This window comes from Lissotriton helveticus, chromosome 1_1 (assembly GCF_964261635.1).
Source record: "Lissotriton helveticus chromosome 1_1, aLisHel1.1, whole genome shotgun sequence".
Lineage (NCBI taxonomy): Eukaryota > Metazoa > Chordata > Amphibia > Caudata > Salamandridae > Lissotriton > Lissotriton helveticus.
The window spans coordinates 1830187735-1830206662 of NC_136057.1; the positions used below are offsets into that span (position 1 = coordinate 1830187735).

Genomic DNA, 18928 nt, shown 5'->3' on the forward strand with positions numbered 1-18928 from the left:
ACAGGAAACGGAATGGGGTTATTCCAGCAGAAGGTGGACAAAGGGCATGACCTTCAGTTATGCCTTATTCATTGTACCCTTGCTGTCACAACCAGGTGTGCCCAGTACAGGTTGTGTCAAGTGGGTTCTGTGCGTATGCCAAGCACCACTTGCCGTTTTTATTTTTATAAACAACCCCTTTTTAGGTTTCGCCTCGTCAAAAGCTGCGCCGCGCAGCTTTTCGGCCCAGGCGAAAACTTTTGAGAAGAGTATGTGGCTTGGTCACCGCCTCTCACTTCCATTGGCTAGCTCCATAAATGGAGGCTAGCCATTGGAATTGAGATCTGTCCGTCAGGGTCCGAGGCGATTTGTGGGCGTTCCGTCGATCTTTTTCTCATCCTGCCCCTTTTCGCACGTCATGCGGCGGTGGGCGGGTGTTTTTTTTTTTAAATGTTTGTGTTGGCCATTTTTAACGCGTCGTTTGCAGGGGTGGGTTGCGTGATGTCCCACTGTCCGTTCCTGCCCCCCCCTCCCGCTGTTCGTGTTCCCGTTCCTGCCCCCCCTCCCGCTGGTCGTGTTCCCGCCCCCCCTCCCACTGTCCATTCCCGCCCCCCCTCCCGCTGTCCGTGTGGAGGGGAAGATGTGTACAGAGCTCACTCTCCCCATGCTGGTTTTACTTCAATTATGGAAATAAAAGGTCAAAAATAATTGCAGCCCTGAAATGTCAGCCCTTGCAATGGTACTGGAGTGGATACTTTCCATTTGAAACAGGACCACAGACATCTGCAACAAAGACAAAAGCGTTCTAATCTGTGTATAGCAGTCCAGGTCTGGGCTTGCGAGCTGCTGCGCTTTGATAACATCTGCAATGCTGTCTTAAGATGTGTGTAAACTCTGAATCTCCGCGCCTCGGACGTGTTGCTAATTTACACACGTTCTCTGGATCAGGCTGTCAGAGCAGTGTCCAGCGGCGGGGCCTCCAGAGGCGGCGCAGCCCCGGGCGCTCCTTGTGATTGAATGCAGCATGGCTCGCCAGGCGTTATTACTCATCTCGCTGATCACAGGCCCCGTGGCCTTTAGCTCCGCCGTTCAAGGTGGAGCTGAACTCTGGCCCCACCGCCATCACTTATTCGGGCCGTTCAGCATGAGCGAATGTTTATGTGGGAGTCGGGGGAGGAGAGTGCCTGAGAGGGCAGAAGAGACGAGGCGGGGGCGGGTGGGGAAGCGTGACAGCTGCAGACACGTCCTTCCTTCCGTTTAATATCTGCTATGGGAATAGAGGGTGCGCGACAGACACACGTCCCTCAGCCCGATGGGCTTCTGGATATACCAGTGTAATGTTTAAAGACTGCCGGTGGCAGTCTAGTTGTTACGCACGCAGCCGTGCGTTAGTGCGGTCGTGATACGTCACGACCGCGTGATGTATAAATAAAGAAGGCGTGGTCACGGGGCTATTCCGGACCACGCGGAGACCACGCAGTGTGTCCTTGGGTCCCGTTATTTATGCGCGGCGACGGATGCGCTGCGCAACCAGTAACGAGGCCTGACAATGGCGACGAGGGCCTGACGAGCCCAGGCAGTGCCTCGAAGCACTCTCTGCCACGCTCCGCCACCCTCCCTTCGGCGATCCCGTCCCAGGCAGATCACGCGGCCCGCGCCTCATGGTGCACCTGTCCTCGCCACGTGTAAGCGGCAACACGCGCCAGGCAGCCTGGCAGTCGGACCTCACAGGGGACGATTTTGAGCCTGCTCAACAAGGGCTACTCAGTGCGTGATCCCAGTCCTAGAGGAGCCCAGACTCGGGATTCAGGTACTGGCGCTGCCCTGCGTCCTGTGGACTTACTCATCCTCTACCGCCACATCAGCTCGGCGGGTTGAGAGGGTGCATTCCCATGAGGCCAGACACGTCGGCCCTTCTGACAGCGGCCGTCCAAAGCACAGCCAGCACGGGGGGACATCCGTTCCGGGGAAGAGCAGCAAGCCACTACCACAGCCATGGGTAGAATAGTCCGAGACACCATTCCTCACCATCACACCTGGACCCCAACTGAAGCGGACTCCCGGCAAACTCTGCTCAACAGGAAACGCTCAAACAAAAACGCCAGCTTCAGACGTCGAGCCAAGGAATCATCCATCTGGGAAAGAGATCGTGTCTATGTAAGAGACCGATACCCAGGAAGTAAGTTCAGGCTCCCGTTCGAACCCCGACCCTGGACAGTCACACGCCGATCAGGTACAATGGTAACGGCGCAACGAGACGGAGAAACTGTCACACGCAATGTGTCCTTCTTCAAGCGGGCATCTGGCCCACCCGGAGATCAGCCCAGTCCTTCCATCTCGGGGCTAGGGACGCAGGTGCTCCATCGACAGTGAAGGGCTCTATTGGCGGAATGGTCGCCATAGTGAAAAGAGGGGTGGCTCAGTGACGCTGTGGGCCCAAAGGGAGGATCAAAGGTAGGCTTGCTGCTCTTCCCCGGAACGGCTGTCCCCCCGTGCTGGCTGTGCTTTGGACGGCCGCTGTCAGAAGGGCCGACGTGTCTGGCCTCATGGTGCACCCGTCCTCGCCACGTGCAAGCAGCCCCAGCGCCGAACAACACGTCAGAGGTTCGGAGTTTCCTCGGAATGGTGAATTTCTGCGGGCGATTCATCCCAGACCTCTCCAATCTCACCAGGCCACTGAGAGAGCTCACAAAGTCTACCACCCCATGGCAGTGGGGAGAAGACCAGGAGCAGGCATTTCAGAACACCAAGGCGGCCCTGTCAGCTAACATGACCTTATCATACTTCGACCCTACCAAGGCAACTAACATAGCAGTAGACGCCAGCCCGTATGGACTCGGAGCGGTACTGACACAGAGCCAAGGTGGTGACAACTGGGCACCCATAGCCTATGCAAGCCGGTCACTCACGGAAACAGAACAACGCTACTCACAAACTGAGAGGGTAGTCATCGCGATCCACTGGGCCTGCAGGCACTTCCATGTGTACGTCTACGGACATCCGTTCACTGTCTCCACCGATCATAAGCCTCTGCTCCCTTTATTCAGAGGATCAGTCTCCAAGCCGACCCCCAGAATTGAAAAGTGGATTCTACAACTCCAAGAATATGATTACAAGCTGGAGTTCAAGCCTGGTGCAAATAACCCGGCCGACTACCTCTCCAGGCATCCCCGAGCGGCAACCACCCAGGAAAAAGAAGATGCCGAAGACACGGAGGAGTACGTGAAGATCATCCTGGAGCGAACACGAGCACTGCCCATGAGCATCAATATGATTGTGGACGCGACCCGAAATGATGAAGTTCTACAGCTGGTGATAACCGCCCTGAGACAAAATGACTGGAGAACACTCCAGGCATCGCTAAGTCAGAGAACCTCCGAAGCTAAGCGGACGCTGGACACCATCCTCAAGGTAAAGGACGAACTGTCAGTGGACAGCCAAGGATGCGTCCTCCGTGGACCTAGAATTGTGATGCCAGCGAGCCTGACACAACAGGCAATCGAGTTAGCGCACAGTGGCCACCAGGGAATGGTGAAAACGAAGAGCAGACTCAGGGCAAAAGTGTGGTTCCCGGAAATGGACACGAGAGTCGAGCAATTGGTCAAGGAGTGCCGCTGGTGCCAAGCGGCAGGTCCACCCGAACCACCTCCTTCAGTAGTCACCGACGAGAACCCGGAAAGGCCCTGGGAGCAAGTGAGTGCCAACTTCGAGCATCTCCCGGATGGACGCTACATGCTCGTTGTCATTGACGACCTGACCAAGTACCCAGAGGTAGAAATACTAACATCGCTTACTGCCAAAGAAGTAACTGCAAAGTTCGAGAAAATCATCGCCACCCACGGCATTTTCGAACTGGTCAAGACCAACAACGGACCGCCGTTCCAAAGTCAGGAGTTTGCTGACTATCTCCAGGAGTGGGGGATCCAGCACAAGAAAATCACCCCCAGATGGCCTCAAGCCAACGGCGAGGCAGAGAGATTCATGAGGACCCTCAATAAGGTAATTCGGATTGCCCACGCGGAAGAAGCACCCCTGGAAAAAGCCATCTATACGTTCCTGAGGGAATACCGGCTCACGCCTCATCGCACTACCACAGCCGCCCCGGGGCCGTCAGCCATGGGTAGAATAGTCCGAGACACCATTCCTCACCATCACACCTGGACCCCAACTGAAGCGGACTCCCGGCAAACTCTGCTCAACAGGAAACGCTCAAACGAATACGCCAGCTTCAGACGTCGAGCCAAGGAATCATCCATCTGGGAAAGAGATCGTGTCTATGTAAGAGACCGATACCCAGGAAGTAAGTTCAGGCTCCCGTTCGAACCCCGACCCTGGACAGTCACACGCCGATCAGGTACAATGGTAACGGCGCAACTAGACGGAGAAACTGTCACACGCAATGTGTCCTTATTTAAGCGGGCCTCTGGCCCACCCGGAGATCAGCCCAGTCAGGAACCGAGCAGAGCGACACCAAGTACTGCAACACCCGGTACCATCTCCCCGGCGAGTGGGCATGGAAACACTGAGGAACAATCCATGGGAAGCCCGCCGAATCCTGAGAGGCCCAGTGAGGAGCACTCTCTCCCCTCTGAAGGCAGGCCGTCACCCACTCGAGCCAGACAAGACACCCCACGAAGAATCCTGTTCCGAGGAGAGGCTGCCGGTTACGGACTGAGGAGGAACCCAGCCCCCTCCTCGCAGCTGGCAGACTTTGCTGTAGGGTGAACCTGCGGAACCTGATCATCAGACTGGTAACAGGCCTGCCGGCCAATTTTGGTTTTGTTCACATGTCCAGGTGAAGCAAGTGTTTTTTTTAATAGACTGTGGACTCAAGTTTTCTTTTGCTTTAATAAAGGTTGAAAGGAGTGTAATGTTTAAAGACTGCCGGTGGCAGTCTAGTTGTTACGCACGCAGCCGTGCGTTAGTGCGGTCGTGCTACGTCACGACCGCGTGATGTATAAATAAAGAAGGCGTGGTCACGGGGCTATTCCGGACCACGCGGAGACCACGCAGTGTGTCCTTGGGTCCCGTTATTTATGCGCGGTGACGGAGGCGCTGCGCAACCAGTAACGAGGCCTGACAACCAGGACACACGCCTCAGTGCCCCGTATCTGTTCCCTCTTCCTTAATAATCGCTCTATCCTCTTTGGGCCAGTTGCATTTCCAGTCATTTCTCTGGCCGATACTTACCATGCAGCGCTGTGCAGTTCACTGTCATCATTAACACGGTTCTACCAGAAACAGTATGGCCCCATCAAAGTCCCTCTGCGGCCGCCTGGTTTCAGGGGGTTTTCAAATGCGTTTGGATTGGCACTGAAGAGCCACCCCAATACCCCCCCCCGTCGCTTCTACATGGCTCTTCTTGGCCAGCGACAGAGGCGACATCATTAGTGCATCAGTGTGTCACGGAGCGGGGGGCACGTGTGATGGGCCCTCTGTACCCCACTTATTGATATATTTTACTACCCATGCGTAGGACAGATGCTTTGGAGTAGCAATGGTTCCTTGAGTCCCAGGGCAAAAGAGGTACATTTTCCCCCTGCCTCCTGGTTGAGTAGTGTCGACCTCTCACACTTCTGGGTGACAGTGGCCACATACCTTTTCCACTACGCTCATGGTTGAGGTGGAATAAACATGCGTGCACTCATTAGAGCACCCAGTGTGTCACGAGCCCTAGTGCTAGAGAGGAAATGCACCCCCCCACCACACTAAGGCACTGGGCCTCGGTGCCACTGCACCTGCTGCACCAATGGATCGCGGCGACGAATAGCTCTATGTTCATACTGTCATGTACTATGGAAGGAACATCTGCGCCGAGAGGGATGGAGCGCATCGGGTGTGTGAACACGTTGCTTACAGTGACAGCGGTCACCTTGTGCTAGTGACAGCACCGCCCCACCCCCCACCGTCCTTTAGAGGGAAGGTGACACACAGCTTCTATCTGGGCACAGTGCAACTTTTCCGACAGCCTCCCATGTCACCGCTGCAACAGGTGTCACAGGCACGGACGCACCTGTATCTTCGGTACCCTTCCCTGCCCCTTCGTGCACCGGCCTTTACAACTTTGACACGCATATATATCTGAACCCTTTCCCCTCACACAGGGTTGTGTTGCTAATTAAGTGTTGATAAATATGCACAAATGCACCAAAGACGCGAGAACCATTTACCATAAGGGCAACCAACATCAAAGAGTGACCCGCAAGAAAACGACACACATGCAGCAAGACACTGAGCGCGTGTTCCGCTTTATTGGTCGAGGATCACACGTGACGGAAAGGCATTTGAAAATGAGTCGGGGAACCACATCAATCAAGCTGAGTGTGGCCATTAAATCAAATGTTTAGGGACGTAGCTGTCATAAGCACAGCAGGTACTGGCATTTATGGCCGCCTGTAGCTAAAACCAGAGGTAGGAGGTTAGTTTGTCTTCTTGCGTGGGGACCATGACCAGTGCCCCTCAACTGCATCTAAAATCTTCACCTTGAGTCGAAGTAAACGTTTATTAAAGTGAATTCTTCTGTACTACTCGTTCCATCCTTAGATGCACGACCTGACAGTGCCGAGGCATTGCTAAGGCGAAACTGTTGCATTGTAAATGCTTGTTAATTTAAGATTTGCATAGTGAGACTTTTTTGTTTGTTAAACTAAGTGTGAAATTGTATCGAGCGTGCGAACACCAGCTTGTGAATCAGGCTGAACAGAATTACACATACTTTGGGATGATGGAAGGGTTCCGTTCAACTAGAAATCCTTTAATTCTTAGGTGTAAATATGTGCCATGAGACATTAAATTGAAATGTTATAACCTTATAGTTTTGATGGAGAACCGACGTACAACCTGAAATTTGTTCTCCCTGTTGACCATTCTGGAGTTTACAGGCTTCAAAGTGGAATGGTAGGCTAATTTCCCTTGTCCTTTTAACTTAAGGTAGGAAAAAAAATGTACTAAGAAACCAGACCAAAAATCTAGGTAAGGAGCTACCTAGATTTTCGACCATAGGGTCGAAACGTCAATGGCATCGTTTTATGTCCGCGCCAGCTATCCTAAAACAGAAAATAAGATTAGGATAAAGCATAGTTTGAACCTTGAGTCTTGGGCATCAGACAGTTCATGTTTTCAAATTTGTATGTTATGTATGTGTGTATATTGTGATTATTCCATTTTCACCATTTATCACTTTTTCACTGAGTCGTGTTTTTTGATTTACTGTATGTTTTGAAGTGTTATGGCCAGCTTATTGTGAAAAAGAAGCGTAGAGTAAAAAAATATTATGCTAGATGTAGGATTTGATATATGACGCTGAATATGCCAACTTAGAAAGCGTCCTTTGTGTCATGTTTGGGGTATAATTTGTGTCTATTAAAAAAAACTCTCATTCTTTTCTCTAAAGGGATCATTTATTGACCCTTTGTCAGTGATGCCGAATGTTCAACATTCTTCACAAATTCTCAAAGAATTCAGCTACCCGACAGAACTCTTTGTAGTTTACAGTTTCAACTAGCAGCCCCTGAACCACATACCCACTAGTAATTGACTTTTATCGTTATGTAAATTAACATACCTTAAATCACTTCAAGTTGGCTGAAAGGCTGTCCTTTTGTTATTTTTAACCAGACACATATGGCATTCCGCCACTGACTTAATGAAGCCTGCTGCTACACAATCCTTCTTCATACCATCACTCAGTTGATTATTTAGCACCTTTTCAGATCTCTTGCCTACCTCATCAAACCAATCTCCCACAGAAATGGCATCTATCCTAAGACTGTAACCCTAGAAAGGGATCTGTATTCTAATTCGGTTTGGTGTGATGTCACTTTGTGTGACCACTATCTTGGTTGTGTCAGTTCTAACAGCAATTCTAACCTCTTTTCTGATTATTGTTATTAGACTTGGTGCCAAGAAAGGCGTGCCGTTGATCTCGGCGGGAAGCTTTGCGTTGTCCTGTGACTACTATGCCAACCTGACTCGAGTTCTGACACCCGCCAGAAAGCTGGTGTACTTCTTTTATGAGCTCTGGCAGTACAATGGCCACCCGGTGAAGCCTTATAAATGGGAGTCCGTCTACATTTATAAGAAGCCTGAAAACACGGAGGACTGCATGTGGTGAGAACCTTAACAGTGATGTTATTGGCTAGTGACTTTTGTCTCTTCATTTTGATTTCAGAGGATGATTTGGGTGGGTGGTGGTTGGAAAAATTAGATTCCCTTTTGCTTTGATCCTGTGACCTGCAGCCTTCTTAAAAACTCCCAGTAATCCCACTGGCCTTTCTCCTGTGGATCCACTGTTTTTAGGCTTCAGGGCATCGTGTGACCTGGCCTGCAAACGCTGCCTATTGTTTCTTCATCTTCATGTCGCCTTAGCTTTGGCCTGTCTCTTGGCTCATGCTGACTTTTTGCCCCTCTTTTTTCTGAGCTGAGACCCAACGGTGCTCGGACATTCATCCTCAGTGTGCTCTGACCTAAGATAGCTGTGTCTCCACAATGCAACCACTCACTTTTTAGCTGGCATTAAACTCCCCAACTTTTATTTTTTAACATGCTTTTTATGAATGTATATTGTAAGATTTTAATTAATCAACAATAAACTTACTTCTACTTCTAACTCCCCACACTCAACCTTTGCAGAAAATCCAGTTGTGGGAACATCAGGCTAGTTAAACTTAAGCAGAGTGCTATCCCACCTGAGAGAAGCAGCTTGCACATCTCAAAAACAGACCCATATTGGTTTATATCAACCACAGGTTCACATAACAATACGTTGCCTTGTGTATGAAACATAGTGGATGTGCATAGTGCATTAGTTTACAGAAGTTACATTAGTTTGCATGTACTAAGCTGGTTTGTATACAATCCAATTGGTTTGTGGTATCAGGTTAATGCATAAGTAAATCATTGGTCCATCTTTCATGCACATTGATTTGTGTGATAAGGCAAATGATAGATACAATTTTATTGTTTCAAGTTATTAAAAACCATCACAATCTAAAAACCACAGTCAAGATAAAGCAGAACATAGCATTATTGTTCAATAAATATAGCAGCACGTGACTCAGTTAGGAACCTATTTCCCTAAAGTGCAAAGTGCAATGCTGATCGCGTACAGAAAAAATTTATCAAAAGAAAAAAACAACTCTAAAAATTAGAAAAGATATAAACTGTCCACCAAAACAACTACAATATCCACTAAACCAGTTACTGATGCTATGTGCGACAAAGAAGCCCCCCAAAAACCTCTGTGTGATTGTATCAAGACACCAGGGCTTATCTCCTACAATTATTAAAACAGGAGAACCAATGCCCTGCTAAAAAGTACTACATATTTACTCTGGTCCACTAAGCATATTCAGCACATGAAACAGCATATACTCCCAGGCTCCATTGGCTATGATAAACAATAAAACAATAGTATGGTCTCAACAATAATACTGCATTTTTTATCTTAGTTCCATAAACACTTGGAGCCTTATTCACAAGAAAGTAACGCAGCACGATGCCGCAATCCATTTCCCTGCATTGCGCTGTGTTACTTTCAAAGCAAAGGGATGCGTCGTATTATCAACAATATGACGAATCCCTGAGCTCTCCCCTGCCTGGCACACAATTGGATGCCATGCGCCAACGCATGCAGCCGTGCACCATGGTGCAAGGCTGCCTGCGTTGCGGGGATGATTGTTTTTGTGCAGGAAAGGATACCTTCCTGCACAAAAACAATCACAAGAGGTGTTTTTCTCTTTCAACGCATAGATAGAGGAAAAACCATGAGAAACAAAAGTATTTCTCCTCGTTGTGCATCCTTACGCCTCCCCTGGGGAGGCCTAGGATTCTGACACATTCCCAGGTTTATGAAACATTGTTAATCTGGGATTACAGCAGAATCCATGGGTGTTGCGTAGGAACACCCACAGCAACACCCATGGAACGCCCCTTTAGGCAAAGTGCTGCATGAAAGGATTTCACATGTCTTTTTTAACTCTTTTGCTAGTAATGATGCCTTTGTGGAATAGTCACCAATTGAAAACCTAGATTTAGAAACTATTAATGTCCTTTCCCTCTTTTGACTCGCCTAAGGATTTATTTTGAATGCATTTAAAAGGGGAAATAATCCTTTTATACTTCCTTACTCCAAGTGCCTGATATTTCAACATTGCAATCTACTAAAATTCATATCGGAACAATAAATAACATTTTTCTGTTTCCGACCAAATGAATCACTTTAAAATCAGATTTCTCTAAATTTGCATTTTCTTCTCATGGTTTGATGCAAACCTTAACCATTGTGAAAAATAGTGGTTGAAGAAGAAGACCATGTCTTACATGTGAAGCTGCAATTATTTTAACTTTAAGAAGCTTAGAGTTAGATGACAAATGTAATTAATGGTTTGGGGAGGAAGTGGGAGTGCTCCATTGGGGGTGGGAGTCTTGTCTGCCGGTGAAAAATCCACTGGTGGAATTATCTCTGTCTAGTAGCCTTATTTTAGCAATAATTCTGCTTGTGCTTATACTGTTTCCTCCACCAATATGTGGAACCACTGTTGTGCCTCAACTGTAATTTACCCTTTTCTGATTGGATTCTCGGTCAGTATTTCTGGCAGGAAGCTCTCTTTGGTGCTTTAGCAGCCCTTCTTAAAAGAGTAGCACAGTACCAAGGTGAGGTATTTGTCCTTCAATCCCTCAAGTGCAAAGAATGTGATATCAGTGCTAAGGACAAGGACGTCATATCCTGGTATCAGGGTTCAGGGGAGACCCTGATACTTAGACTGGCTGCTTCCGTGCTGCATGTGACAGCATGTGCTGTCAGCAGAAGCACTTCTGTGCCCGCCCCAAAGCACTTCAGGCATCAGATTTGTGACACAACCAGAAATCTAGAGATACCTCATCTGACTATGAAAACACTACCATGCAGGGCAGCTCTGGCACAATAATACTGCTCACTGGCCCGAGTTCCACAGGAAAGCCATCAATGGAACAGAGAGAGACCCCCCCCCTCCTGAATGCTTTCCTGCTCATCGATTGTAAAAAAGACCATGGTCCCTTTAGAGGTAGGAAGGCACACAATCCAGAAGACCACGAAAGTTGAATTAAGTAGATTTATTCCAAACTGTTTCACCCACAGGAGGAGTGCCTCTTCAGTCCAGAGTCCAACAGGCAACTGCTGAAGCCCATCAAATACAAGACTGAAGAAGACTCCATACATTCAAAGGAAAACATTCTGTATTAAGAATTACATTCTAAGTTGCGCAATAAAGCAAGCATTAACAAAACATACCAAACAGAAATACATCACCACTACGGTCCTTAAGCCAGTATCCTCCCATTGGGCGACTGGGATTATAAAAGCGAGAGTGGCCTCTTTGGCACAGGGTATAATTTTTGTTTCAGCCAAAATAAACCTTCGTGTCTTCCTGCATACCCTGGACTGATCAGAGATAATCCCAATTGACTGGTCACAACTACTGACAGGAAAGGCTTGGGGATGATTTTTACACTTAGAGAGCAATTACCACCGAGGTTGGGGAGATTTCTCCACCTTTTGGTTATTTTCTGGAGTCCATAGGCTTTTCCATGCCATGCGAAAAAACTGGGGGGAAGCACCCCCTCCAATCAGTTCCCATTCATGGAGAGAATCTTAAGGGAAAATGTGCCCTGGGACAATCATCTCATTACGCCAGGGCCAATTCATATCTTCCTCTTGTCCAGTAAGCTTCTTCAACCCCTTGGGCACCTATTTGGGGCATCCAGGGATAGTCGAAGCCCACTGAACACATTATAATGTGTTAGAATTGTACAAAGTACCCCTCTCTGACAACAAGATCAAGTCTTCCCACAGAGCAAAAACAATCCCTGTGTTTTACACACACCCCTGGGAGCACAGTGAGATGGGAATAGCACTCTCTCCTAACAGACCGCCAAGGGAGGAAATACCACTAAACACCCTAGATGTATGAAATGCCTAGCGGTTAATTCCCCTGAGGGCATAAATTACCCCGTGATTTTTCCACTTATGTGGGACCAATTGGGAAGTTACTCCCCTGACTGGGCGACCAGCGGCAGGTAAAGCCAACTGGTCACCAGTGAAGAATGAAATGAGGGGAGTGCCACCCCTGAGTAAAACTGGCTTACCCCTACTATAGTAAAGCTTAGTTATTTCTATTGTTCTGGGGAGCAGATCGGAGGAACTATACTCCAGTTCATGCCACCCACTTTGGGAGTCTGTGGTGGAGTGGTAAAGAAGATTTCTGATAGGGCTCTGTGGTCCAGTTGCAATGTCCAAGCTTGTTTCACACTTGTACCAGAGACCTTCACTGGAGAAGCAGGCCCCATGGCACAGAGCCAGACTCCACACAGCAGCAAACAGAGTTTTTCCATGCCAGGAGAGTAAATTGCCCCTACCCGTATGGGAGGGGAAAGCCCATTAGGCGGCAAGTTATTTTAGCCACATAGCTGCCAAAGAAAGTGGCCCTGATTACAGAATCCCAGGCACAAAGATAGAGTGAGATGTACTCTTAGAATGTGGAGACTCCTTCTGTGTCAGTGATACTACTTGGAAAGACTGCGACAGGAGCATGATCCCGAGCATATAACTTATTGGGCAGGGCACCAATGCCAATTTGGCAGGATTGCTCCTCAGTGTTCTGGGTTCTCTAATAATCCCAGAGTAGGATTCATTTTGGGAGGTGCTTATAGGAATTGGAGCAGACCCAGGGTTACCCCTGATATGTCTCATTTCGGATGTTGACCAAAATTGATTCCTAGTAACGGGGAGCAGAGTGCCCTGGCAACCCTTGTGGCTCTTTTTGGCTTCTACTTCCTTCTGCCTTTCAGGTCTCTTGTGCGATTAGATCGTAGCCTTCACCCCCCATACTGCTCCAAAGAGAAGCCAAGGCCCGCTAGCGACAATGATCATGTGTTTTCAATAACTGGAGACTTTGGGGCACATGCATCAATATTGCATTTTGCGATTCCTTAATTGTGAAAAATAAGGAATCGCAATTAAGGAATTGTAAACTGCAATGCATCAAGAAATCGCAAAAAAATAGCGATTTCTTAAAATTCCTTAATTGCGATTCTCTAATTGAGAATCGCAATTAAAGAATACCTCCCCATCCATTCCTATGGGCCTAGAGGCCCATAGGAATGAATGGGAAGACATTCTTAATCTGCGATTCACCATTAGAAATTCGCAAATTGAGAAAGGTCACCCTGTTGCACCCCTGAAATCTGCCTATAAGTACATTTTGCACACACACATGCCCCAAGGGCATGTGTGTGTGTAAAATGGAACTTTGAAAAATGCACTGTAGTGCATTTTTCAAAGTTTTCGCAAATTACCATGAAGGTCAACTTCATGGTAATTTGCTCCCCTTATTTGCGAATTCGCAAATTTTAAAAGTTTGATGCATTGCATTTAAGTAATCTCAATTTGAGATTCCTTAAATGCAATCGCAATTTAAGAAATCACAATTTTGCGATTTCTTAAATTGCGAAAATTACAAAAATTATAATGCATCCCAAAAATTGGAATTGCATTCGCAAACGGACGATTTTTGCGATTCGCACCATTTGCGAATGCAATTTCCATTGATGCATGTGCCCCTTTAGCTTTAAATTTGTTTGTTATCAGAATAAGAAAGGCAGCATCAATGGGCTATGCAACAGCAAAATCCCACACATATAACAAATGTTGCAAGCAGCTTAATTTACAACAAAGATAAACTATTTGTATAGTCTGTCTCCTTTACATTTTGCTATTCGGCATGCTAGCCACACAGAAAATTATTCTCAATAAAGATATACTCAGATTGGACGAGTAGGGAACAGAGGCTATGTCAACAATCACACTTGTATAATATACAACGCCCCAGTTAACTCAAACATGTATTACAAAAATAAAAAAAGGCCAAACATATATCGCTAATCCTTCTGCCTAAAGTGGGACGACCTCTCAGTTTTGACCGTCCATCTGAGACATACCACCACACGACAAGCATCGGACCAGAGGACACCAGTCAGATCTCCGCAGGGAGCACCTCCCTCTGACTGCGCTACAGACACAGATATTAAAAGTGACTCACCGGTGCCGCAAGGGGCTTGTAAATAAGCCCCACAGAGTTTAAGTAGTTCCTCACTGCACTGGTGCTGGAACACATGTTGCCTCACAATCTACTACACTCAAGCGTGGAGAGTAAAACAACTAACTTTTTTCGCCACAGACACAGTCCTTCTTTGAATGTTGCGGGTTTTGCCTCCTCGGTAAGGCTGAACGGCTCGGATCCGTAACTCCGTGAACTTTTGCCCCCTTAACCAGCATGACTCCTTTCTTAGCTGTCAGTTAGTTCACAGTTTCTCTCTGATGCACGTTACCCAACTCTACCAGAAGAGTAATATGAGTAGCTCTCATTGGCAGGCAAATTAGATTCTTTGATCAGTTTCACAGATCGCACCTTTGTGCCATACAGGGCCTCTGCTTTTAAAAAGCTCTCTGGTGTTGAACTCTGTGTCTAGATGCTGCTGGGAATCCCAGAACTCTGCTATATGCCCTCACGAATAATTCTCGAGTTTTCAACTTTCGTTTAAAATAAGATGATGGCAGTCATTGTGTTGTTTTCAAATGGTTAACTATGCTGGGAAAGAGTCTTTTATTCCTGCATCTTGATCTCCGTCAAGGCCACCTTCCAGTCCAAGCCTCCAGCCTCCCTTTCGGTCTTGGAGATAGAGCTTATGAGGGAATCCCACCACCCTCTATAGATGACATTCTGCCCTCCATGTGTTGTTTAGAACCTTACATCTCTTACAAAGCCGTCTTCATCAGCGCTTCACCTTATGTCATCGATACTTCGCTCTCTCTTGGCCGTTCCCCATCATCCATTTGAAAAGTCTCTGGAGGGGGCAGTTTCTGGGAGAAAAAGTTCCTAGGATTCTTCCAGTGCTTCGATCTCTGGTCCTGTGGATGCATATTCTCCCTGCACAGTACAGCCCCAGACTTTTCTCATTGGGTGCTATGGTGTCTAGTCAGCACATTGGTGGAGGGACAGAAAACAAGGGCTCGCCCGGCATAATCTCCTGCACCCCTCTTGTGGCACCGACTCCATACACCTTTTATGCCACAGTCACTGCTGGTCCCTGGAAGACTCTCATGGTGCAGCTCCAACCCGAGTACTCCTCCACACACCAGACCTCACATATAGAACACAGTGGTCTGCTGTGCTACTCCCCACCCAGTATGGGTCAGCAGGTCCCCGCAGCAATCACCACTGTTTCCCAATGGGGTGGGGACTTCGGATTGTCCACGCTGGCATTCAGCCCCCAGCCATCACAGAGCCATCTGATTTGGGTACCACTAGCCCCTCTCCCTAGAGAAGCCAATCTCACGCTTGTTTTAGTCTCTACAGGTCCAGAAGTGGCAGCAAAGGTAGAGCTGCACCAGAGCACACAAGACTTGCAGCCTTTCTTAGACACCGGCAAGTCCTATCCCTCTGTATACCTGGAGAATTTGCAGGGATACTACACCATGATCTAGTATCTGGCCATCTGAGGACCCCCACATGGCTCTCCCATACATTACGTTGGCATAATGAAACCACATATATGGTGGGCTGTACCACGTTGGAGATGAGCACACAAAAACTGCATTTCTGCATTGAAAAGTTAAGATATACAGTTTGTCATTTACAATTTGAAAAGTAATACGTTTACCCCTTTTGGCCTTTGCATGAGACCCAGAGAAACATGCCATCACCACACCATTTTGAAAAGTAGATATCTGGGAGAATCTGAGGATATGTGATTTCAGTGCATCACACAATCTCTCCTTGTCCTGCACACATCAAACATTTTAGAAAATCACTCAATACTCACATTTACCCAGTGGTGAACAACAGAATTTATTGGCAGCTGCAACAGTACCAAGATCAGGCATTCACGTATACCCTCTGATAAAAACAGCTTCTCACATGTTTTGGTGGGCTTATCAAAAGGTACAGCAAAGGGCAAAAAATAACCACATGAATACAGTGTTGACACCTTTTTTTAAATATGGGAAATCAGAATCTTAGGATTGCTTTTGTTGGCTGCATATTTAACGGTTCTATGGCACCAAAATTTGACAAAAAAGTTTGTTTTTTTATCCATACTTGAAGCGCATTCTGGGTATTAAAAAGTGGGATCTGCAAAAGTCACATCCTCCTGAATTCCCTCTGGTCTCTAGTGCCCATATTTAGTAGTGTTCTCTGGCTGCCAGCAGACTGGGCTCAAATATGGCAGTTATCCCTCTCCCTCAGGAGAATTGGGAGAATATTGGTTTTGAACCATTGTTTGACATTTGCAGTGTATTCTGATTAAATATAACTAGCGGTATCCATGGAAACTGGTAGGATCCACCATTATCCGGGATCTCTACTTTTCTGAAATGCAAGGAGTTTTTTGATTTCTCTGGGTGTCATTCAACCACAGGCCCATTTGCCCATGTGAATTATTAATAAATTGTGTTTACCATACCCAGGGTATGAAAATAATGTGAGATCTACACAAGCCACACCTCTGCAGGATCTCTTTTTTCCAAAGGCCTGAGATTGTAGGGTTCCCAGAATTATAACTAATCTGGGCCCAAACACTGCAGCTTACTCCCATGTAAAGACTTTCATTGACTTCACATAGTCACTATTCTTGCCTTTCGTTTTGTGTCTCTAGGCCCACCCACCCCTTTTGGCTACTGTTCTATTCAGCAGAAGTGTGGGAATAATTGACGGTAAAGCTGAATGCTATTGGACACAAAATCACCAAGATGCAAGGGAATTGTATTTATTTAGCAATGCCTTGTCGTTTGCAGGGCATTATGGGTCGGAAAAGGTGTTGGGGTCCATATAAGTCATACATCCATAGATGTTCTAGGTAACAGAAATGTCAGGGGAAATGTAGGGGTTCTTGGGAGTATTTGATGTTTGCAGTGCATTAGGGGTAAGGAGAGATGGTGCAATACATACATGTAGCACCTTCTTAGATTTTGCCAGGACATGCTGATTTGCAAATGTCAAAGTATAAAGCGCCCGTCCAGTTTTCTCCATGCAAAGATGCAAGCTAAGAATTTTGATATGTTGTGTTGGATAACTGTACAGAGAAACAAATGGTGGTTCTGTCGGACTTACCTATGGCATGTTTAAATAATCTGGAAAGGTAATCACACAGCTCCTCCTCCCCAACAATATCAAGCAGAATAAGGTTGATTCAAACATATACAGAAATCATAACATATACATCCATTGGTAAAAAGATATATTGGAAACCCATGACTACACGACCCGCTTGCCATTTTCTTAACAAGTCATAGTGTAATGATGTCCTGCTATTATTTAGCAAACACAACAAGATGATAGACGGAGCACTGAAACTTTTCAGAAACTCACACCCAGAAACTTTTCAGACTCTCAGACCAAGTCACAGATCTGGGTTGAATCCATAATCATTCTTTAGCTCACTTCGCCACCTCAGTTCAGACCCAGCTATATGGAAATAAGTCTTGACCTGGTGCCTCATTGGAACAGTCCAGCCCGAACTGCCAAGCCAGGTCTTCCCTGAACCGGAAACAAGCATCCTCGGACCAGTTATGGGGTAACACCCCTCATCAGCCACTCTATCTTGAATCCAGTGGCAAAGTGAGTAAGGGACCCATGTCTGGGCATACCTTGCCAATTTAGGGTAAACAAAGCAAGCACAAAGAGATGATAGACAGAGCACTGATACTTTTCAGACACTCACCCCCAGTCACAGATCTGGGTTTGATCCATCATTGTTCTTTAGCCCACTTCGCCACCTCAGTTCAGACCCAGCTATATGCAAATCAGTCTTGATCCTGTGACTCATGGGAACAGTCCAGCCCGAACTGCCAAGGCAGGTCTTCCCTGAACCGGAAACAAGCATCCTGGGACAGGTTTCGGGGTAACACCCCTCATCAGCCAGGCTAGCTTTAATCCATAATACTAAATCAGTAATATTTACCGTGGAAATGGTATGCGTGGCATTGGATTTTTTTAGGCAGGTGTAGACTCTGCAAGCAGAATTCCTGCCATTACAAGAATGGTATGACAGACTTAATTACCCCAGCGCCAGCGCATTTCCCACCGGATGAGACTACCTCAGGGGAAGACTTACCACTTCCTCCACATATTGGAGATTTTAACATAACATGTATTTGTAAAGCATAGGTTCAACTCTAACGGGGTATCTTGGCGCTGAATACCAGATGTCTATTGTTACCCAACTCAATGGTACTCATTTTATCGACCTCAGATGGATGAAAGGTTGAGAGGACCCATCAAGATTTGAACCTGTGACCATAAGGTCAAATACAGGCCCTTGCAGTGGATGCATTAGTCAACTGAGCCACCAGAGCCAGCTTCAGTTACCATCCAACTCTAAATCAGGTCCTTAAACAGAAATATTATTTGGCTTCATATATATGACATCATCTTGTTCAATCACTGTTTTTTTTCACGAAAGTTCAACTTTGCATCAAAAAATGGGTGGAATATGAAAGCAAAACTTGAAAGCAGAGAAGTAAGAAAAGATTCATTTTTAAAGTGATTTATACAGTCAGGCATTATTCGTTTTTGGAATACCAATACCACAACAATAAAATCTTGAATTAAGGGACTCTTAGGTTTGGCAGGGAATATGTGGGTACATTCAAACATGTTCAGAAAAACTGTTCAGGTGGGACAGAAAAGAAATACGGATGTATGACATTACAACGCATGCTTTTACATCGCATGCTTTTACAACGCGGTTTTTACGATGCATCCCATTACAACACATAGTGCTTTTAGGCGCTGGATAGTGAATTGTTTAATTTACTATTCCAACTCCAGTCCCCGTGAATAGCAGGGAAGGTGTTGGATAGTACATTAAACCTATTCCCTATCCTAGAGCGCCCCCCAGCGCAATGCGTTGT

General features: G+C 46.7%; 1 protein-coding gene across 1 annotated transcript in view; it reads left to right on the plus strand.

Moving 5' to 3' along the window:
- The window catches only part of LOC144765655 (guanylyl cyclase C-like), a 577462-nt gene that overhangs the window by 25506 nt on the left and 533028 nt on the right, over positions 1–18928 (plus strand). The window contains exon 4 of the mRNA XM_078650332.1: positions 7873–8088. Coding sequence (XP_078506458.1) covers positions 7873–8088 — 216 coding nt within the window. The remainder of the gene's footprint in view (positions 1–7872; positions 8089–18928) is intronic.